The sequence below is a fragment of the Scomber japonicus genome, chromosome 10 (assembly GCF_027409825.1).
Source record: "Scomber japonicus isolate fScoJap1 chromosome 10, fScoJap1.pri, whole genome shotgun sequence".
Classification (NCBI taxonomy): Eukaryota; Metazoa; Chordata; class Actinopteri; order Scombriformes; family Scombridae; genus Scomber; species Scomber japonicus.
In genome coordinates this window covers 13352800-13377479 of record NC_070587.1, presented here as the reverse complement: position 1 = coordinate 13377479, position 24680 = coordinate 13352800, and the positions used below count along the sequence as shown (strand labels likewise).

General features: G+C 40.6%; 1 protein-coding gene across 1 annotated transcript in view; it reads left to right on the top strand.

Moving 5' to 3' along the window:
- nphs1 (NPHS1 adhesion molecule, nephrin) overlaps positions 1-24680 on the top strand; it is a 41966-nt gene that overhangs the window by 4047 nt on the left and 13239 nt on the right. Inside the window, exons 3-14 of the mRNA XM_053327583.1 lie at positions 3842-3964; positions 9297-9419; positions 13786-13867; positions 14592-14695; positions 16577-16698; positions 16910-17081; positions 19701-19858; positions 22386-22527; positions 22941-23065; positions 23160-23328; positions 23504-23633; positions 23826-23998. Of these exons, the coding sequence (XP_053183558.1) occupies positions 3842-3964; positions 9297-9419; positions 13786-13867; positions 14592-14695; positions 16577-16698; positions 16910-17081; positions 19701-19858; positions 22386-22527; positions 22941-23065; positions 23160-23328; positions 23504-23633; positions 23826-23998 (1623 nt within the window). The remainder of the gene's footprint in view (positions 1-3841; positions 3965-9296; positions 9420-13785; positions 13868-14591; positions 14696-16576; positions 16699-16909; positions 17082-19700; positions 19859-22385; positions 22528-22940; positions 23066-23159; positions 23329-23503; positions 23634-23825; positions 23999-24680) is intronic.

Sequence of the window (24680 nt, the reverse complement as noted above, 5' to 3'; positions counted from 1 at the left end):
AAACTCTACAGTTGTATGGAGCTATCAGTTGGGCAAAGAAAAAAAAAACTCATATAAACAATTAACTAAAGATCCAGTTGAGTGGAGTTAGATAAAATAACTTGGTCAAGGCAAAGCTAATATGTTAAGGTAATGTCACTATGATGTACCAAAAAAAGTAACACAATAATATGTTGTCGGTATTAAATTCATCCTACAGCATATACTTATTTATTTTCTTGTGGCGTGTAGTTCATCTGATTTTAATTGTAAAGTACTCCTGTCAGCTGAGGAAGCATCCAGCAATACAGCTTGATGTTGGCTACTCTAAAAGTAAATGAGATGATGTTTTTGATATGGCATCAAAGTGTTGTAATATGGCAACACAGAAATTACGAGACCCTTATGGCACATTGGCTGTATATACAGGGAGCATCTGTGACTGAGGAGGTGATGTGATTGTCACAGCCTCTCACATACACCCCCCACTGTCCCACACATGTAAAGAAAAAAAAAGAAATTAAAGCAACAGAGTGTCAGCAAATCAGTGAAATATGGCAGGGAATAAAGTGTGTTGCAGAATCTGCACTGCAGTCTATAAAAAGTTACAGCCAATTAGAAGGCAATCTTGAGTAAGAGAAGAGCATCTGTTCCTGATCAGCCTGCAACTAGACAAGCCGCACTTCACTGTTGCATCATGTGTGAAACCACCAACAACATATAATAATTGAGAGATGCCCATGCATACATTGTCCATGCTTATTAATACCTAGCATTTTCATCAACACAACAGCAAAATGTTGTTTGTCAGCTGATTAGTAATCAGTGAGCAAATTATTAATTATTAATGAATCATAAAAGCAGTAACAAGGTTCTAAAAAAAACTTGCCTGTTTTTACATCAATAGCTGCCAAACACTCAAACATACACTCATGAATAAAATACCCATCAGCGCAGGTACACTTTACCAGGAAATGAAAAGACTGATGTATGCAATCACTTTACAGAAAGAGCAAAATCATTTAAGATGACACTTGACTGCACTTGAAACTCCACCAGTTTTCACTGATTGTCACCATCAATGATGTTTATTGATGCTTAAAAAAGCCTGAAATCACACACTCACACAGACAAGAGAGGCCAGTGTTGATTTCAAAATATACTTTACAGTAGATGTAGCACCCTTTAGATTCCCAAAGCTGTGGCAGTAATGTAAATTCGTGTTGCCAGGAGTCCAGATCTAGGATGACATGCATTTGTGATCAACAATGTGAATTATAAAAATAAAACTCGTTCAAGGCTCGAAAGCATTAAGTGTGATTTTTTTTCTTAATTCATTTACAATGATTGAGCCACTGGGTTAAATGTAATTGTAGTACGGGGCATGCAGCCTGTCAAATAGACAATTTAATTATGAATGAACACTCCTGAAGACAATGTTCACAACATTACGTATACTGGAAATCTACTGAAAACTAATAACAGATAGATAATATCACTATTTTTAAAGGTGCTTTGTTTAGAATTTAGTGACAACTAGTGGAACACACTTGATAGAAATGTAATATAATGTTAAGTATGCTTTAAATAGTGTATAGTCACTTGAAAATAAGAATCATAGTGTGTACGTTACCTTTTAATGTAATGCTGAACAGAGCCAAAGAAGATGTGATAAAGAACCTCCAGATGGTCATCTTCAGTGTATCTGGTACAGCAGAAAACAACTATACACATGACAATATGAAATCTTTGATCACAGAAAACAACACACCAAATGACACACAACATTAATCACACATTAAAAGCTGTTCTGAAAACTTCTAAAACTAATTTTGATTAATGATTTGAATATGGGCAGATCAGTGCACCGAAGGACGGGTGATGTGGTCATGGGAGCAAGAGTGGGTGAGCAGGCAAACAGCAGAGTTCTGGATGTACTGAAGTTTATTTAGCACTTTGGATGATGTGCCATAAAGAATGCTGTTGCAGTAGTCAATTCTGGATGTGATGAAAGCATGGATCAAAGTTTTGGCAGCAGAAAAGGAGAGTGATGGGCCGAGACAAGCTATGTTTTTCAGGTGGAAAAAGGCAGTTCTGGTGATTTGTTTGACATGGTGTTCGAATGAGAGGTTGCTGTTGAAAATGACTCTGAGTTTGCAAACGTGTGGGGAGGGAGACAGAGTGGAGCTATCGATGGGGAAGCAGAAGTTGTGAGTGGTTTTGGTGAGGGATTTGTGGCAGATGACTATCATGTCTGATTTATCACAGTTTAGTTTGAGGAAGTGGGCTTGCATCCAGGATCTAATTTCGGTGAGGCAGTTGGTCAGAGTGGAGTGAGTTGCACTGGTTATGGATTTAATTGAGATGTAAAGCTGGACGTTATTGGTATAGCAGTGGAAGTGGAGACTGACAATGGATGATGTTACCAAAGGGGAGCATGTAGACGACAATGGAGGACCAAGTACAGAGCCATGGGGAACACCTTGTGACAAAGGAGTGGTGGAGGAGGTGCAATTGTCGCTGTTGATGAACTGAAATGTCTTTTTGCGAGATATGACTTTTGCCAGGAGAGGGCAGTACCGGTGATGTTGAGGGAAGATTGAAGGCGGGAGAGAAGAATGTTTGGATTGATACAGACCGTATGAACACTACTGTTTAAACAAATTCACATTAATCAATATAACTTTGATCTTTTCAACACATCTGTGTGTAAAAGCAATAGTACATTTAAACACTCATTTAGTTTACTGGATAAATGAACAATAACAATAATAATGTATCAGTGTCTTCATCTTTAAGGCACATATACGCATGCACAGTGGACAATGGGCAGAATGCATTCTGCTGCCGCAGCCGTAATGCCTATGTAGTTATACTATATCCTAAAATTCTGAAGGCCCTAAATAAAAACAGAGTAATGGACAAATATACAAATCAGATTACAGCCATCCACCATCTCCCCTACCATAAATACATACTCTCTGCAACTTGATTGCACTATTTGTGTGTAATTTCAGGAAAGAGGAATATGATTAATAACTTCAATGTCTCTCTCTTACTGCACTCAATGATAACTTAGATGTGAAAATTGCTTCTGGTTGGTGTTAATTATCTCGCCAGCTTACTTGACACATGCTTTTTTAGACCTGGGTGGTTGTCAGACCAAGATACTATTTTGCACATGTTAGTAGGCTGTGAGCCAGAGAATTGAGAACTGGAGAACCAACACTGAACATCATCTAATCCCCACAGGTTATGGCAATGCATCAAACAAATCAAGCCCCGTTGGCATGCCAGACTATCAGAAGAGAGATACAGAGAGAAGGACTCTGCCTGGCATCAATTAATAGACAGTTTATTCAGTCGGTGTTGTGAATCTGGGATTGGATTTCTGTTTGGGAAATTCATTCTGTAACAGAATGTCTCTGCTATGAGTATAGACAACCACTGGCATGTAAATGTCAATGCCTGCAGCAGGAGGTTCTCAGAAATGTTTCCATTCTACAGAAATAAGAAAATCGTCTATTTATAATCTAATCAAACACAAAAGTCTGTAGTAGGGTGTGTTACCGTATTGAATTGAAATGCAGACTGTCATTGTACAGATCGCTTTTACTATTCATTTCCCCATTTCACTAGTTGAAAATTGCCTAGAATTCAAACACACTAACATCAAAAGATGAGAAATATGGCCTTCAGGAGGTACTTATCGATATACATTCAACAGCTCTAAACAGTGGGTGTTATATTTAGCAGTGTGTAAGTATAACTACAGAAACCTGATTGTAATCATTTACATGTATTTACATCCTTATCACAACATAATGTGACACAGAAATAAATCTCTCCATCTCTATTTCAGGGCAACACCATCTTCAAATTGAAAATGCTCAACTGGAAGACGACACCTTCTATGAATGCCAAGTGGGCCGGTCTGAGAGCAGTCGAGCAATCATTTCCAGTCCAGCCTGGGTCAATGTGCTAAGTGAGCAAAACTATGAAGTTTTGGAACAGAGAGGATCTTGGGGCCTTATAAACATTTATTTTGGCAGAGCAACAAAATGATGTATGATGTAAAGAGTACTGAGTAAGCATCCTCAGTACTCCAGTAACATACACAACCTCTTGACCAGCAATCAGCATATAAAGAGCTGTTAAATATTCATTTCTATTGATAAAGAGCTTTAATTTCCTTAATACAAGGCAGTTTCATTTGAAGCAGCACACACTTGAATTCAGAGACTAGATTTAATGTGTCCTTGGTACAGTAAAACTCAGCAGTTTCCTTTCTGCAGAAATCATATTAAAAGCATGTATGAACCATGAAGAAAGTCCTATTTTTTTCTAATTTTTTGGACAATATTTATTTGTTTGACAAGCACTATTCCATCCCTGCATGTTTCAGTAGGTCTACGAGTATAACCAGCAGCTGCAAAATATATAAATATCAGTATAGCCTGCTTTCCCTGACAGCCTCAGGGCGAACCATGTCTTTCCCTTGCATAGGAATAAATTATAACACAAGTGATTGAGAAGTTCCAACTCAGACATGGGCTGAAATAGATGTAATTGTGTGACTATATTAGACCACCTGTTGTCACTCAAGCCCATATGTGGCAAGGAAAAGACTCTTTCTTCTCCAGGCGCATTTCATTTACTTACATCCCCCACCCTGTTCTCTCTGTTGCACAGTTTCTCCCTCTCTCTCTCTCTCTCTTTTAGGCTTTCTCTTTGGTGACCATTGAGAGGGGTTTTTTTTGGAGGGGGGTTGCTGTGGTGATTCTAGCAGCCTCAGTTCCCTCTGGGAAGAAAACAGGTTTTTCTGACATCAATGGGACAGTGGGAGGGATGGTTGGTGGTGTGGAGTAAGAGGGGGTATGGACCGCAGACGTCTCCTTTGAATGACAGTGTTCTGTTCTACGCTGCAACAGGCCTACACCTGCAGCCACAGCAGGCTAGACTCCCACATTTATTACCTCCGAGATGCCTACTGCATGTGCGCCCACATACACAAAGTCAACACACTTGCCTCCAGCTTTGTTGAAAAGGTCAAAATGTGTGGGAATTATGTTTGTTGCAACAGGGGTTGCTGGTAGTTGTATCTACCATGACTGAAACCTACTGCTGCCCTGTGCTCCTGACATGTTGAGATCTGAATCCTCTCCACACACATCTCAGCTGGTGTTTTTGCTCGGCGTTCTGGGAACACTTTCCAGCTGTTGACTGTTGAAGATGGACAGGTGCAGCTGTGCTGTTACAAAGGGCACAGAGTGAAGAGACTGACTTAAAAAGTACTCTGCAGTCTTGGTCCTAAATGGTCATTTGTTCCACCCCACCAACTCAACTGATTCAAAATACATGACTTAATCTGGGGCTTGATAATGAGCTGATGAATTCAATTTCCTGTTAGTGCTGAACTGGGACTGGAAACGGTGCATCCTTTCGAAGAGCACTGTCTCTGATGAGTTCCCCAGGGATTTCTCCATCACTGAACTACAGCTCCCAAGGCCCTACACCCCTGTCCAGTCAACCATGTCCATAGCCCATCAAGCTCTGCATCAAATCAAAACACGATTAACTCTTTATGAGGAGATACAGTGGGAGAGATTGCTGGTCGTATAATTGGATTCTTGGGTCAGAGGGAGCGATATCATGACTGACTAATTCAGGATGGATCACAACAGGCACTAAATAGCGGAGATGGAGGCAAAAATGTCAATAAACCCCATCCATGGGCTTACAAAGAGATGTTTTCAAGACATTTCCATTGGTGCAACATAACTCCTGTGTGTTTTGCCTTCCTGCAGAGCTTAGATAGGGGATTACTGCAATAGGCAGATCAAGTGGCAGTGAGTAATCCATGACAATAACAACCTCTACCCCCTCCACTGAAACCCCCTCCTCTGCTAAAACTTACCCCGCACTGTGCCCGTCACATACCTGACACATCCTGTGTCTCGGTTTATACCATTAGCCTTAGCATTTAATCCTATTAATGAACAACTCTCTCCCTCACCACATTGCATGCCTGTACAGATGTCTCCTGCTAATGTTCAAGACAGTTTTTTGATGTTTTCTGGTTTTAGACTGTGTTACTCATTCAGTTGCCATAGTTGGGTCTTACAGAGGTATGTGTGTGCATGTGTGTGCCCATGTGTGCAGGCTTATTATCAGTGTTGGTTGGAGGTTAAAGGACATTTTAGGAACCAGGGCTATGGTGAGGTTTTTTGCGGTAGCTAATGAGTTTAGCACTTGAAGAGTATATAATGAGCCTTCATTTTATGATTCGCTGTTATGAATAATGGAACAACTTACAAATGGGGGCACAAGCAAAGTAGAACATGGTGACTTTATTCGTCTTCTTCACAAAAAGCTCTGACAGTCGCCCAAGATATAACCCCATCAGAGGACGATGTGTTATACACTGGTGATGGAGTGCATATTACAGTTCCAGAATGATGTTACAGTGTCAGGGTCTAAACAATTAGCAGGGGAAGCTCTGTTAAATTGTAAAATGAAACACTTTCGTGACAACTGAAATATCTTGTCTTTCTGATATGCTTTTAACTCTATTTTAAATCTATCAGTAAGACAGATTTACCACTGAATCAGTTCAGACAGTGTGTGACAGAAATTTGTAAATGGTCATTTGGGAGAGTGTCAAATAAAGATTAAACTGTTATGTAATGTATACAAAACAAAAGCAAGAGAGAAAGTGGCAGTGGGACAGGCAGGAGTTATGAGTGGGTGAGGGGTGATGGAGTTGGAGTGGGAGGGTCTTATTTCTGTTCTAGACACCTGCTCCACTTCTCCCCCATGAACAGAAGAGAGGCAGACGGGAAAGAGGAGACAGAGAGGAAGGGAATGCTGAAAAAAAGAGCACTGTTTCAGAAGCTTTCATTGCCAGAGATCACACACCTGAGACCTATATGTGTGTGTGTGTGTGTGTGTGTGTGTGTGTGTGTGTGTGTGTGTGTCCTCATGCACATTTAAGCATAAAAACACCTCCTTGTGCATGTACATGTGCATGCGTGAGTGGTTTCAGCTGATGTGTTGTTTCCCAGAGATAAAACCAATGATTGTGTCTGTCTGGTGTTGAGACGTCTGATCTTCCAGGCCTCCATTATTTTCTTAATTCAGTATAATAAGCTTTTTAGAGACTGTTTTATCCTCTGAGCCTTCTCCAATATTTTCCGGAAAATCAGCTTGATATCACATGTGAGACTGTGCACACGCTGGTGCCTGTTTTTAGAGAGAAGTGAGATGAATGTAGCTTGTCTGCACATTGCCTGTGTCAATGTGTTTGTGCGTGCAAATCTGCATGCACTGTAGACTTGAGTTTATCTTTGGGTGTTTGTTTGCAAAGAAGAAAAGGTTGGTGCATCTATATGTGAATGTGACAGAAAGGTATGGGGAAAGAGCTGCTTGTGCATATTGATGTGTGTCTGCTCATCTGCTCCTTATCTGCCTTATCCATCCATCCGTCTGTATTTGTCTAATGAATCGAATTTTGCAGCTCACTGTTTCTCATCTGAACGGCAGGAGCGTGCCTATCTCTTTTTGTGTTCATATATGTGCCTTAATAAGAGCGATAGAGCTAGAAAGCAGAGAGAGAGAGACAGGGAGACAAAATAAAAAATCCAACAAGTAGACAAAGAAGGAGGGGAAAGAGTTAATTAAGAGAGCAGCATGTTTGCTGTCTATTCTTTCCTCTGAGTGCATGTCTTGTAAATTGAATAGAATGTGTGTTTTGTTGTTGCCCGCATGTGCTATCACATTTGTACAAATCATCCTGACTGGACTGATTAGGTCACATGGTTTGCCTGAGTGGATGTGATGGGTAGAGGGCTGTAATTCAGTCGAAGCTGGAACACACCTTCCCCCGCACTTCTGCAGTTTAACTGCAGTGGTCAAGAAGGATAGCGTGGGGAGAGGGGGGTGGACTCGTGCTGCTAGAGAAGGATGATGGAGTGAATGAGAGATACAAGGAATGGGCCAGCATGAGGGAGCAAGGAAAAAATGTGATACCTGCCCGCCTCATTTGCAAACACACACATCATTATTCTTATTTTAGGATTTGTTAGGCTGCCAGACGCTCCTCGAGCACAACAAGTGATGCGCCCATGTGAATCGTGTGGGCCTGAGTAGATTGCGAGTGCAGGGACTGTCAATAGATGCATGGCCCAGTCATCTTCTCGGGGAAGGGGGGTGGGGGGGGTGGACAAACAAATGCATCTCATTATTGCAGCACGCGCCTCTGCAGTGCTCTGGGTAACCCATCACAGTCCACACAGATTCAATTGCTTCTTTTAAATCAGTTTGAAGCTGCAGCCACATCTCATCTGTCTCAATAGCAGACTGGAGCCAATGGGCAACTCTGCACATAGCAACAGCTCCTCCTAGTGGCTAGGAGTTAATTTCATGTGCCAAAAGAGAGTGGAGAAGAGCTGGATGGCTGGTTGGTTTGGTTTCTCGTTGTCCAGCTGGTACACATTAGCAAGGGATTTATCTCTCAGACTTCAACAGCAACTATCTTCTTGCCCTTGCTCTCCTCTGCAGCCTGTTTTACACGTATGCTTTATGTGCTTTCCAACTTCCTACTCCGTGTCTGAACTCAGGCAGCCTTTTCACTTGATCTCTGATGAAAAGAAAACAACCTTAACAGTAACCACAGTTTTCTAATTGTATAGGCTCACCCACCCGCTAAGAACTGGCACAATAGACAATCAGGTTTCTGTAGTGTTCGGATGATTGAACTGATAGTCTTGCTAAAGAGTGGCTCATAGATCTGCAGATTTCTCTTTGATGATTGTTTTTGACAGAGTTCTTAATTTACTGCCAAACCAGTGCCTTGTGTTAAAAGCTATGTTTTTTTAATTTTAATTTTTTTTGGAATTCCTATTTATGGTCAGATAAAAGCATTGTTGAGTAGAACAGTGGAGAAGTGAAGAGTGCTTTGATCAGTCCAGAAAGCACATATTTAGCTTGGGGGTGATCTGAGAGGGGAAGTGTTTGGTGTTTGCTATGATAGATTAGCACTGGATCGGTTTCATCACTATTTCATCTCTGTATTCTCTTCATGTTCACAATTTGTATTCTAACTCAACAGAACATCAAACCTCATTGTAGTAAATCACTCAAAAGCTGACAGTGTGACACCCCAGTCACTCCCAAATGTTACAAGTGCTTATTATCATATCATTGCATAAGCTAATATCCAAGATAATGCCAGCTTTCACTATCCCAAAATTAGTACAATGAATAATAGGTTGCTGATGTGATTAATATGAAACTGAGCTGTTGTTTCTTGTATTCAGTTCCTCCGTCCAAGCCATATTTTGAGGTGGACACGGCAGTACCTTGGGTAGCAGGGAAGAAGTACACGGTTACCTGCATTGCCCCTGATGCAAAGCCTGAGGCTGAAGTCACACTTTATAAAGGTCAGTCATCCTTTCATCTGCACTAAATGTGATGGAGATGGTCAACCTGATGGTTAGAACAAACATCAATAGACTTTCTTATATCTCCCTGAATATATTTACATAAAAACAACCAAATATAAGTTCAGTAAAGATTTCTTATTTCATTTTCTTTGAATTGAAAAGTTTGGTAACCTGTGCTTTACATTTTTTTGACATAGGGCATCTTTTAATAATCTTGATTTGTACAGAATGTTTTGTGCATCTGTGATACTGCACATTAACTTTAGTTTGATTGTACGTGTATACAGATGTATTGTATGTGTTACACCCTGCAAAAGGGGAAATATCAATGAACTACTCGGACACAAGGCCTCCTCTCTGGCAGCTTAATCAGGAGTGTACTCATCAAAAAAGTACAAAGTAACACATTATTCAACATGACTATAATCATACACAGAGATATACTGTTGATTCAGTCAATTTTCCACTCTAATTTTTCCCTCCTTTTACAACATTCAGCAGGTAAGTACAATGTATAATATTTCTATTTTAGAAATGTTTTTTTCACAGGTAAAGTCAAAAACAACAGATAAGGTAAGTTAAAGGGATAGTTCGTGTTTTTTGACATGAAGTTGTATGACATCCTCACCATCAGTGTCGCGCATCAGCAGTGGCTTTTCCCCCACTGCGTCCTGTGAGCAGTGAGCAGAGAGTTCTGGCCCGCTTTTGGTGTTGAAGAAAGTAGTTCCGGCTAGTTTCTGGGGTCACAAAGATAATGCGTTTTGTTTCAAAAAACAATACGCGTTCACTACATTTGCATCACAAAATCATTGTCTGTAAAAAAGTCAGACCTCACAATCACCTGTCACTTCCATCAGCTGTTTCATGATGTTTACATGCTTAGATGGTAAACGTAAATATGTCTGACTATGAAACGAGTGATGAAGACGTTCCTTTTACCACAAAACCTTTATGAACCCAAATATACAGATACCGAGCTTCGTCAGATGGAGTTAGAACAGGCAGAGCGATAGGAGAGAGACAGAGAAGCGGTCTAAGCTGAAGTTGGACCTGCAGCTGTAGCTGTGATAAAAGGCAGAGTGAGCTATTCAAAGTGTCAATTAATGCCGACGGAGGATCTCTCAATTGATGAGGAGGCCAGCCTACCAGCTGCTGTCTACATAATCGCAAATCCGCGTTATTTTTTATATATTTTCTTGTCTAATAATATATTTACCTCTCTCTAGTTCTCACGTTAGCTCTCTCGGGTATCCGAGCATGTAAACACTGTGAAACAGCTGATGGAAAGGTGTGCAGTCAACAGGCGGCAGCGCACAGTGATACGAAGGGAGGGAAAATAGTGCCAGGTGATTGTGAGGTCTGACTTTTTTTTTACGGATTTTGTGATGCAAATGTATTACTCTTTTGAACGCATATTGTTTTTTGAAGCAAAACGCTTTATCTTTGTGACCCCAGAAACTAGCCGGAACTCCTTTCGTTAATACTTTATAATAACTATCCGTTATAACTAGTTAATAGATCATTAGTAAACTGTTAATTAATGAGTCATTAATGACTTGTTGAGTGTTTGTTAACAGATTGTTAAGGATTTATAATGCTGCCTTATATATACTTAATAGATCATTAATAAACAGTTAATGATTTATAAATGATTTATGACTATACCTTATAAATTAGTAATAGATCATGAACAAGCTATTAGTAAATTACTTACTAATGACTTGTTACAGCTAATAGTTTATATATGTTATTGGGTTAGGGTTAGGGGTCATACTTAAGCTAATAACTAATACTTAACTATTAACTCACACTTTACAGATCAGTTGTTAATAGTTTGTTAACCATCTAATAATACCAGTGAAACTTTGTAGAACAGCAAATGGGTGGAACAAGTTCAAGGTACAGAAATTTGATATGGTATTTAAAAGATCAAATTTTTGTACCTCAACCTTGTTCCACCCATAGGCTTTTCTGTGTACTGTATTTTATCAAAGAAACACCACAGATGAAATGTTGAACATTGTGTTTAATGTATAGAAACACACATACTGAGCCATCACATGGCAGAACAGCAGTATACAACAGTATACAAACCCATGAGGTTTGTGCACTTTTTATGCTAAACATTGGATAAACAGAATTTCAGAGGGACATTTAATGTCCATACATCACAGCAATGTCATGGATTATCCGTCCTAACGGCCCTTTGCGATGCTTACGGGCAAGCCACTTATGCCATCCAACAAACTCTGAGATGGTCTACCAGTAACTCCTCTGTACGATTCCCCCTGAGTCTCCACACATTTTCCTTAACCGTTCTCCAGGCCCTCTCTATGTGCTGAGTACGTGCACCTGTTTGGGCATCGACATATGACACACTGATTGACAGTGAAATGGGTGTAACCTATAGCTGAGGTAAAGCATTGCAATAAGCCCGCCATTCATCACTTATTATTGTAGATTTCACTTTAACATGGTGAGCTATAAGTGGCACCAGATCTCTCTTTCTTCTTCTCTCGACTCAGTGAAGAACAGGCTTTGCATGTCTTCTCCCTCTCTGGTTCACACCTAGCATCCCAAACATCCTCTTCCAGCCACCAGCCATTCGTCCCTGTCCATACTGTTGAAAACATAAAATATTAGGAATTATTCTTCTTTAAACAAAATGAATAATCTGTCATTCAATGGTAATTACAATCTTGATAATAGTGCTTGCTGCTTGCCTTTCTTTTGTGTCTGAAGTGGCTCTCATCAACGGTGACAAACTGCTGCCGCCCCCCAATGTACTGGCCTCTTGCTTGCTGATATCTGTCCATCGCAGTAGTGCACACATCTCGCAGCTTTTGAGCCATCTTGGACAGGGTTGCTGAGCTTCCACAAATGTCATCATTGATCATGTCCACTTGACATAGACGCAGGCCTTGTGCAAATCTGATAGAACAAGGCAAATAATTATTATACCACAGTTCTTTTGTGCCATTACGCACAGCCACTCACTGTTTATTAAATCAGCTGATGACACCAGGCTGCTGCACACCTCTACACTCATCAGACTGGTTGGTTATATCTCCATATTCTTCCTTTATATGAATTAAATGTGAGGTTAGGAGCTCATCAGCCAACTTTTATTTCAGCAAAAGTAACTCATGTTATATTATTGAAACATTGCTGGGTAAATGTGCCGTTAAAATAGCAATCCGCCAAAGTGACAGCGCTCCTGGTTATTAAAGGGAATGGGAGATGACACTGGTTTACCACATGTTACGCCCAAAACACGCTTATGATTAATGAGGGGACTTAAGTCCATCCCTTTTAGACCATGCACCTGGCGCAGTGACCATTTTTCTGCCGTTTAAATAGCAAATGTGGATTTGGACACGCCCCAAAGGCACTTGCGCCACACGCTTCATGCCATGCGCTATAGATAGTTAAAATCAGGCCCCAAGAGTATATATTTTCATAACTGTTTAACCTCGTTTTTAACCATTTTAACCTCTTTCACAAGTATTTTAACCCTTTATGGAATATGAAAAGTATATTTACATGTATAGCTTATCTATTTATGAATGGATTCTCTTTTAACTTTTTCTGATGACTGATTTTATTACTGTTTTTAATGACGGTTTTCTCTGCCTTATGAATTAACACTTTTTATAAAATCAACCTATCACATTTGGACAGGCCATGTGCGCCTGTGTTCTCTCAAATGCCCTATGACAAATTTCTCCTAATAGAGACAAAAAAGACTAATCTTAAACCTTAATCTTAAATTTAAAGAGTTGAAAGGAGCAGAATCTGTGTGGGAGGAAATAGACTGAACATTTGAATTTCCAACATCCATTGACTTTACTATGCATACATAGTGGGTGTATCACAAGTTCCTTATTGTTAACAAAGACAATTGCAATTTTACAGTTTTCCTCTTTTTGCCTCTTGCTCCCTCTGTCACACCTATTACAGTATACTGTCTTCTCGAAACAGAGAGAGATGTTCTGTTGTTTTCTGTTGGTGTGAATTTATGTACAGGGTTGTGCTGTTGGTAAGATATATTCATTTTTTATTGTTTGTTGTTAAAATATACATCTTCATTAGATTTTATGATTTGTAATTATGCTTTCATGATTATGTACATCTCAACACTGATTTAATTAGTATTTATTTAGTAAGTTTAAAGATGAGGTTGAGGCAGTGGCAGTATTATGTATCTTGTTACACATGCACCCACGCACAGATACACATACTTATCTTATTCCAGCATTTACCATTCCACAGGAGAATAACACTGATGTTTCTGTTTCACATGAACAAATTTACACGCAGTATTTTCCCTTTTTGTATGTGTTCCCCCCATTGTGTCTTTTAGATGGAGTCGAGCTGACAGGTGCAGAGTCTTTCACCATGTCTGGCTCAAAGGATAAGCTCCTGAACAAGCATGCTGAAGTAACGTATGTGTTCACCCCCCTGCCAGACTTATTCTCCTCACCAGCCTGCTCAATCTCTCCAAGTCGTTCTTTGTTTCTTATTTTATCCTTCTGTCTTAGTGAGCACAATGAATTTCTGCACACAGCGAACTGTTACTTGGCACTGTGCGATTGAATTAGCTTCTGTCAAATGCACAAAATTACATTCCAGCAGCGAGACAGATCCGATCCTCACCGGTTCGCCAGGTGCCTATACATTAAACAGGGCCATAGATTACTTTAATCCTGCTTGTCTCCTCTGTGTCAAAGATAATAACCTCTTGTCATATCCTGAGATAACACTGGTCCTGAGGAGCTGCTGCGTTGTTCAGCTCTATTGCAGAAGAGCCAAGGTCTTAAGCAATATTGATGCTCCTTCCTCATATTCACACTGAGCGTACACAGCAGTGGGCCATGTGTGGTTGTTACGGTTGACATTGTACTGTAATTTGATATCGAAGACATAAACTGAAAAAGTAAACTAGCCTCAGAATAAACCCACTGCACTGCTTGTCTTACACAATATTGTATGAGCCTTTCGATGCACATCAACATACACATTCTGCATTTTTTAATATATTGTTATATGGTTATTGCAAGTGGTAAGACATGACCGTAACCATGATGTGATGTTTTGAACATTTGCATAGCTCAACAAGAACCTTATTTGTATTTTATTCTCTCCTTCTTCCTTCTCCTTCTCTCAAAGGGTCACAGCTTTGAACTCTGACAATGGGAAGCAGCTGACATGCCACGCCAAGAACCCCGCCCTTTTCTGGCCTGTGGAGTCCACAATGACCATGAGCGTGTACTGTGAGTGTCTCATCGTGTCTGTAAGCTGACAGTCAAAGCCCCCTCTCTTAAAAAAAACACCCCCACATAATCACAGACAAACATACAAATGAACACACAACAACACAAGAACCCAACATCAGGGAGGCCCAAGGGTAACCAGCCTAGTGCGCTCAGTCTGTGTTAGTGGTCCAAGAGAAACATTCAACCTGAAGGCAAACTCACACCTACTTGAAGACAGCATGAGCGTGACAGTCCTCACTTCACAAGGCTGTCACTGGTGGGCTGAGATTGATATGACCAAAGCATTGTCACCTGAAGATACATGGCAGTGTTTACAGTGGTGGCAAACCAATCAAAATCATACACCAACAATGTAATTCAATTAGTTTGGTTTAGGTTGATTGTTTTATTTAGCAGGATTACAATGATTTACACCATATCCCCAATATAACCCAAAACACATAAACCATTAAACTAACTGAGATGTGTTATATCAGCAAGGCTTGAAGTACTGATTTTTTTATTATATTATTATAATAAACTAATACGGGAATCTAAGGCCACCAGAGTTAATAATAATGAATTCTACAAAACTAACCCAGAAACTTTTATGCTCATCAGCTCAAATTAAATTTAGAATCCACTGAGGAAAGAGGGGAAGCTGTTTCTGTTGCTTTTGCTTTCTTGTTATTATCACAAAATTTGTGACATTAAATAATAAAACCGTCACTGGACCACAAAGGTAAGTTGACATACAGTACCAGTCAAAAGTTTGGACACACCTTCCCATTCACATCAATGAGAAAGTGTGTCCAAACTTTTGACTAGTACTGTACCTACATGCTGTGTCTTTTTCTCTCATTGCATTAGACATTCTTTTTTCCTTTTATTTGGTAAGACAACAATGAAAGCTATTGTTGTGTGACACACCACAGCTTCTGTTTACTACAGTAGGTTTAGTATTTTCTACTCTGTTGATCAGTTGAAGTAATTGATTGTTCAGCCCTGAGAGTCTACCCACCTGCTTCTCCCAGGCCTAAATCATGTTGTTGATTAAAGTGGAGCAGGGCTGCTGACACTTTCTGCAGCAAGTGCTTCCTCCAGCTCTGCTGCTGTATTATCCACAGGCTGACTAGACACTTTAATGTTGTCTCTATCTATACTCCTCCACATTAGATGCTGCTGCTGCTGATTTAACAATCACCAATAACCGTGAGCACTACTCCCTTCCTCTCTATCTCTCTGCTGTGTATTACAACAATAGGGCTCTGTGCTAAGTGCTAATGTTGCAGAACTTAGGACCACCACTGCAGTCTTACTCGACATGCCAGCCCATCAAAGCCAGCGCGGTGGCCATTTTCAGCCAGCCAGATTGTTAGCAAGGTGGCAATTTGTCACACTGGCCCAGGGTCTGCAGCCTGTTCTCTGAAACTGATTGCAGTAATAACAAAGGCCCGTCCTCCTCTAATTTATTTTACTGCATATATTTTATTCAAGGGGGCTGTAATTTATTCATATTTCACGTTGCCTTATTACTGTTTGAACATCTGTTATGTTGCTTTATGGACTGGATCCAGCTCACTGCTCCCTTAATACTTAATGCTTTCATCAGATCTGGACCTCTTATCCCACAGTCATGTTGAATGTGCCCAATTTATTGGCGCTGTCTCAACAAACAGGGATGCTTCCTACTCAATTGCCAAAAGTGTTCTCATCGTAGTACAGTTTCTTTTTTATGTTATCCTATTGATGGTCACTTCACCACCAACCCACCAACCCTTCCTCACCCCCACCCCTCTCTACATCCCTTCTTCCCTCATCTTTTTCTCTTCAGTTTTCTATCACCATCTATGTCTTTGTCAACTCCATTTGTACTTTTTATTTCTTGTTTATGGGCAGACCCTCCTAATCCTCCAGTTATTGTGGGTCTGGAAAGAGAGGAAGTCAAAGCTGAGAGAATGCTCAAGTTGGAGTGTATATCTTATGGTGGAAACCCCCTAGCCACCCTCCACTGGACCAAGGTAATGCGTATGTACCATCTGCTATGAAAGTTTTGTAACACACTGTAACTCTGGCAAAATTAGTCATTTTAGTTAACGAACTTGCAGTGTAGGTATTATCAGTACATTCTGAGCTACACTGACTGCACCATATGGGACTATGCAAACGTATCCTTGTCACAGAATTGATGTTGCCTCTCATTTGTGTATGATGTGTTCATCTTTGTGTCAGAATGGGGATGTTCTATCCACAACATGGGAAGAGGACATTGTGGTCCAGAAGTCCAGCAGTATCCTCAACCTGAAGATCACCCCTGCAGACAACCAAGCAGTGCTGTGCTGTGAGAGCGTCAATCTGGTGTCCCTGTTGCCCCTGTCTGTTACCCGTAAAATCACTGTGCTCTGTGAGTCAAAATAATGCTTAATATAGTGCATAGTGCTGCACACACACACACATACACACACACACAGACAGACACAGACATACACACACACTTACACACACAAAGCCCTAGCAGGATTCACAGCCATGGATTATTAAGGATATGGACATGAGGCAGAGGAATATAATAAGAGTCTTACCTCCAAAACCAATTTATGCTGTCTCAGCAAAATTCTAATGCTAATATCATTAATGAAACTAATGATTATTATGGCCGCAGCCCATATTTCTGACTGCCTCCAGATTAGTATCACTGCATGCTCTTTCATATGGCTACGCAAATTTAGCTGAATTGCTTCAATGCACAATCCTGAGGCAGTAAAGCCTACACTTTGTGCGACAGCAACACCCATGGTTAATAGATTATACTTTTCTCTCTGAATATAAGTGTTTGTTTCAGCAACAATAAAACAAATACAGAATTAATATTCAATAGCCTAGGGGCCTAATTTATAAAACAGTTTGCAGGATTTAAACCAAAAGTTTATGTGCACACAAAAGCCAAAAATGCTGTTTGCCAAAAAATAATTAATAAAACTGTACGCATGCAATAATGCACAATCAACTTAAAAAATATGCATACATGGAGAAATGTCATAGCTTATTCTCTACACTACCACAATTAAGCATAAATGGTCAATGTAAAAGCCCTCATGAATATTGATGTACATCTTGCTCCTATGGAGGACAGCAGCAGTAACAGAAGCAAGTTTGAGAGGCTGACAGCTGCAGAGGCTTTTAATGCAGTCGATGCAACAAACAAAACAATTCCCTGAAATTAAAAGTAGTCAGACATGGAAGTAGAATGCATTGTTGCACACTGTCAGGGATGGACCAGTGGAGGCATGAGGACACTGAAGGGGTATTTATTTATATTCAAAATTAAGCATACAAGTGTTTCTCTGATTTACACAGTCCATATGTGAATGCAGGTGGTGAAGATGTGCCAGGTAAGGTGACTGGAGAAGAAGCAGCCATTGTGATGTCTCCAGTCCTCTATGCGCCTGACTGCACAGTTATGTGTTCACTGCAGCAATTTTACACACAAAAATATATAAAAAACAAAAATCATACTTTGTGATAAAAACACTGTATTAGAGGATATTAAAAATATTTCAGCACTCTGTTCTGCAATTCTTCAAAGTTATTTGATGTCATCTTAGATGATGATAATTTCATCAGTTAGTTAATGTGGTTGAGGTGAAAAGTAATCTGTATATTCCTGCTTAATATTGGGGGTAGGCAAGCCAGGCTTTGGTGAATTCTGCCACCTACCATCATCCTGACATTTCAGCAGTGCTGTGCTGCTCCACAACTGAACATAAGTGTGAGCACCATACAGCCCATCCCCTCTGTGCTCTGGGGGGGTGGTGAATGTGGTGATGAGACAGTGAGTTAATAGCGTCAATAATAAATCGCAAATGTAATTGGTTAACATTTAAGTTGTTTTCTAACCCTACTCTTAATTCAAAGGTGTTTATGGAATAGTGTTATCTCACTACAAGTACAATCACACGTAACACTTCTGGCTTGAAGGTTGTTTTATGATAAAGTGGATCTATAATTTTGATATAAACATTCAATATTAAGTGAAGTGAAATGTGTGAGAGGAATTCTTATACAATTTGGTTTCAATTCACCACGTCACCGTCTGTGTCACCAATTTCCTGTCTCCAAAATGTTTGTACGCATGGCGCATAAGTCAGCTTCTGCACAAGTGTGCACATTCAACTTTTTTGTGGGAATTGAAGTACATATCTTTCAGGCTACATTTTCTGTTTACGCAGTGGTTATAAGGAGGACCCATGTGCACCAAGTCTAACAATAGCCTGATTTCCAATACAGAGCCAGACAATGTAAGTTAGAGCCTGTTCGACTGATGCACCTATCTTATGTAGATATGCTTTGAACTGGGATTGTTACTGTGTGTAAAGGTGGTTGAAGTTATTCCAGTACCCCTCCTTTCCTCATCAGGCCCCAAACAGGCCCTGGTGCAATGCCTCCCAGTCATCCATTCAGGGATGTTGAAAATGAGCTGCTGACTGCCTGACTGCGCTCTAGGCTCCGGCAGAGGCTGGAGGGCACAGAATAAGTCTCACTAGCGTACTATGAATATGTCTCCTCTACCTCACGGCATCTGTGTTATTTCAACAGTCTTTATGTGTGGCACGCACAAATGCACCCCTTTGGTGTCATATGGGATAGACACACATACGCACAAAGATCTACATACATGACCCCCCCATATCTGCCAGCTCAGTTCCCAGTCTTTGTATTTCCCCCAAGGCTTTATTGCAGCTGCATCACTTTGCCTTCAGCTATTGTACCCTGTCTCCCCCTGTGGTTAAAACTATGCAGACTTTAGAAACCACATTGAAAACCTCCTGAGAAAACAAGTTGCCACTCAAAGTGATTTTCCTCCTCACCCTTGATATAGCTCTATGTTTCACATCCAAAAATAGTTGCCCTGCCACTGTGATCAGAAAAGGTAGCTGTTGAATGTAGTATTCATGGGATGATATTTTTACTGACGTCACTGTTTTTTTGTATATTTGCATGTGAATGTGTGTGTGTACATCAGTTGAGCCTGCAGAGGTGATTCTGTTAGGTTCCACTGAGGTCATTGAGGGACAAGAGCTGAGTTTGCTCTGCTACGCCACTTCCAGTAACCCCCCCGTCCAGATTCGCTGGTGGCTGGGTTACAAGGAGCTCAACACCACTGCTGTCATTGTGGAAGAGGTAGGACTACACAGAACACAATCTGCACAAAGCTGAGACCTGCCTGAGGTAGACAGGAACAATCTTGGCAAAAGACAGTGTAAATGGGCCAGATGCAACAATATGTTCGTATTTTTCTTCTTAAGTCTGTCGTACTTTTTTCGTGAGGTGGAATTTACGAGTGTGCCACGTCAGATTTACCAAACACTTGTATCACCAGGAAACAGTCTTAAATGACCTTCGTAAACATGATGAATCCCACCTGAACCCGCTTTCCAGAGAATAGTAAATTAACATGAATGACGCCCCCAAAATACCATATAAGGTCAGATGTCTGGCAGGTTGTGGAGAAGCTCCATTCATGAAAATGGCACTAGACTAAGAATAAGAACTTTACAAGCTCTCAGACTGAGGTCCCGCTCTCAGAAATAGGTCAACAGAAACACATATTATTATTTAGTGTGTAAGTTGTGGAATTAAAGGTCCTGAGAAAGACAAAGAATAAGGAAAAATGACCCGTGCTGTGAACGCTGTCTCAGCTGTTGCACCGTCACAGAAATTAAAACAAAAATGACAGAACATGAATTATGCCAGGGGATGTCATCAGCCAGGGAGTTAAACTATTACTTTGATAAGTAATATTTCAATTTAATGAATAAAAGTTATGAATAAATAGTCAGTTTATATTGTGGAAAAGTAACTGTGGAAAAGTAGCTGTGGACAAGTCGCTTTGTAGTTTCGGCCGCTAATATTTATATTGTAAGCTTGAATTAGTTTCAATTGTCAATTTAAATGACTGATATATCTACCTAAATTCTTAAATAGCCTACTTCTACTACTTCTTCTACTAAATAGCCTAATAATTTTACAAACAGAGTAATGTCATCATGATTATGGATTCAGAAGTGCAATTTAATGAATGGGACATAGTATACACTTGCTCATTGCCTACATCCTCTTTAGTTCACACCCATTACTCAGGGGTCTCTAAAATACTGAGAATATAATGTACGCTCAGCCTGCGGATCGACATTATTCATTTCTCTGTTAAGTGGTAGTCAGCATACAGTGATGTTAAAAAGAAAATCCAGGTCAGTTGACTCTGAAGCTCAACTGCTGATGTTACACCTGCTGCCGGATTGCTGTCAGCACAGACCTGCTAACACCCGGGATGACAATGGGCAAGCTGGCAGAAGAAGTTGGAGATGAGGGTAACAGTTCAACAGCTCGACCTCTCTGTGTCTTTTGTGCTGATAGACTACAGTAGGTTACATCACTCTGTAGTATAGCTACCGTATCGTGCTTGGCTGTATTATATCATACAGTGTTGTTTGGTCTTGATACCTGTGTGGAGGTGTTATATGTTCATTAGGGGATTATCATATCTTGCTCATCTAGTATATGATGTCGCCCCCCCCCCCCCCCCCCCCCCCCCGGAAAAATTTGAGTTCCCCCAAAAGACATGATATCCTTGGCACGCCATTAGACAATTAGACAGTAACAGTCATGTTTTATTGCTTTGGAGGACTGCAGGTTGGTTGTGCTTGACAGGTACGACAGGTCTGCACCACTCGTAAATTTTGTTCGTACCTAAGAGAAAATCCAAAATACAAGAAAATTGGTGAATACAGCAAATCCTCGTAAATCACTGGTACGCATGGTTTAAGAACGAATCTAGGCATACGAGTGGTTCTTGCTTCTGGCCCAATGTCTTATAATTGGTGATCATGCTGGGGGGCATATTTTTGTTTCTTTTTTTGTGAACACAAGGCAAAAGGCATGACAGATAAAGTGCCCTTCAGTCAAGCTTGCCTTTAGGGAATCAACAAAAAATTATTAAAAGCCATCCCCTTGAATTAGCAGAATCCTCAATATGCGATTTGACCTCACGTGAACCTCCATAGATGAAAGAAAATGGTATGACCATGAGCAGTCTCTGAATAGGCCCGCTGCAGCTTTGCAAATGAATCACCAGTCGATTCCAAAAAAGCGTATTCTGCCGCTCTTCTCCTCTTTTGTGTATGTTAATAAGTATTGAATAAAAGCTGACACAGAAGATGAGCATTATTAAACAAGCTCTTTATTCATCTGGCAGCAGCATTTTCATTTGATCTTACACAAGGCACTCAGTGTGCTGTGTGTGAGCTTTAAAGCATCTGAAACAGTGTGAGGTTAATGAAGACTGACGCTCCTGTCCGGTGTCTTTGTTAGTCTTTCTGACTGTGGCTTTTACAGTAATCACCTCAATAATAGCTTTAATAACCAGATGTGCTGCATAGGCATGACCACTATCATGCAGGTGCAAAATGATGCTTTGCTCAATTTATAACAGTGTGCAAAGGAGGCGAGTCAGATGAATATGCTTATTTATCTCAGACCATGCACAACATCAGTTATTACAGCAGCTAATTTGCCATCTGTATTCGCCAGACAATCCAATGTAGGTTGTTTTTCTCTGATTTTTTTTCTCTTCCCTAAGACAGAAAATGCCAGAAACCAAGGCTCTCTGTCCACTGACTGAGCTCTCATTTGTGCTTTGTGTCTGCAGGGAGACAATGGTGGGATGACAACCATGTCCAACATGACCCACCAGGTCTCCCGGGAAGAGGATGGGCTTAAACTCACCTGTGAGGCTTTCAACGAAGGCACACACTTCTCCAAGACCCAGATCACCAAACTCACTGTCTACCGTAAGTGAGTTTAGTTTTTTTTAAATGTTTGTATTTTAGGTGGGTATAACCACCATAAAATATCATAGTTGAGCGACATATTTATCATTTGATACATCAATAGTGCTTCAGCAGGGGTCAATTATAAACACAACTCTAAATGTCAACAAATGAAAAAGCAAACAGCACTTGACAAATGTAATCATGGTCACAGAATCAGCAACTATGCTTCAGTCTGCCTTGTTATTTTTGTTAGAAGAAATGTTGTTCGACCAGATTTTTAAAATGAAGAGAGTCTTTCATGACTGACATTGACTTCAACTCCTTACACATGCCAGTGATGGTTCTAAATATGAATTCCACTGCTAAACATCAACTAAAATTGTGAAAGAATTGTACAGAATTTTGAAACTTTTGTGCTCTTTTTTTGATAGACCCCCCTCAAAAGGTATGGCTTAAAGCTCCTCCTCAAGATGTCCCTCTTCGTTCAGGGACAAAGGTTCGTCTCATCTGCTTTGCCACTGGAGGGAATCCCGCTGCAACCCTTACTTGGTTCAAGGTCAGTTCATATAGACATGTCTATCTATATGTGTGTGTTAGCATACCCAGAGTACATACACTTGAATGTGTAATATCACTCCCTCCTGTTGTAGAATGGGAAGACAGTGGCAGGTGCCCTGAAGCAGACATCCTTTGATATCAGTGTGGCTCGAGAGCTGGTCCTGGTTCTGATTCCAAGTGACAACATGGCTACCTACCGCTGTGATGCCACAAATGAGGCAATGAAGACCATCTCTGCCCATACTAAGCTCATGGTTCAGTGTAAGTTACACTGAAGCACAGCCCAACCTTAATTCCAGTCTAACTGAGAGAAAAAGTACAATATCAGATCATGGGTCTGATATGAACCTATTTGCACTGATTTTCAGCATTTTGTATTCTTGATCTTAATTGTCAGTCAAGATTGTGTTTTCTTGTTTATTCATTGGTCCCCAAGTTACAGCAATAAGTATGAAGATCACAGCTGACCAGGAGGTGCTACATCAGGGCCAGACGTTAACACTGAAGTGCCTGGCTGGAAGTAGCAACCCAAAGGCCAACATCTCTTGGAGTCTGGGCCCACTCAGGTTTGGCAAGGCAGTGGGTGGAAAAGCCCATAGCAAATAGTTCCAGTGACACATGTTGATAGGGGCTAAACACTTTCAAAACAAGTCTGAATGAATGATGCTTATCCTGTTAAATGTGGAAATATCCATGATTGTTTGGTGAACTTAAACTACTCTATTGATTGGATTTGCTGGATGGGATTTTTGCTCTAGGTTCCAGGGGGTGGAGAGCCAACCCAAGGAAGCTCAGTTTGGTGGAGTTTCAGTGATGAGTTCTCTATCCCTGAATTTGACTTCACAGCATCACAACCAGAGGGTCATATGCCAGGCCTACAGTCATGTGCTAGCTGAGGGGGCCAACACATTCTTCAAACTCAATGTGCTGTGTAAGTGGAGGGTTATGTAGTTTTTTTCCTTCTGTCTTTCTTGGTTTGTTTGTTTCCTCCTTTTTTTCTTGGCGAGTGATCAAGAGATGTGGTTTGCATAAATCTTAAACGATGCATAATGATGATCTATAATGGTGGGGATGTGAGCTGCTTTGCTGGTGTACTTTTGCTCATAATATGTGTATGTGTGTGTTTTTTGTTTACTGAAAACCTTTGTTGTGATTTGTGGGTCTGTTGAGCTCTGCGGCAGTGTGTCCTAATTGTGCATTTGCTTTGCTGCATGGCCATGTTTGTCTTTGATGCCATTTCACAGGCAGCAGCCAGCCACTGCTTCAAAGCTTGGTGCTGTGTATGAGCATGAAGGAATGTCACTGTGTGTTTGTGCTGAGCTGCAGTTGGACAACAGTACTGTCACTCGTCGTTTTAATGCCTGTCCCTCTCCCTCCCGCATTACCTTACTCCCCCAGTTCTCTAAGTGTGTGAAGTTGGTTAGATCTGGAATTATTGGTAGGATGTCGACTTTCTACTGGTTTGACTCTCATTAGTGTCTCTCTCTGCTTTCATGCTCAACATGTTTTGTGTGTGTTTGTTTCCTGTCTTGCTGGTTCTTGTCATTTTGTATCTGTACCTTTTGCTCATGTATTTTTGGTGCAAATCCAACTTACTGTAGCTCTATTTGTGT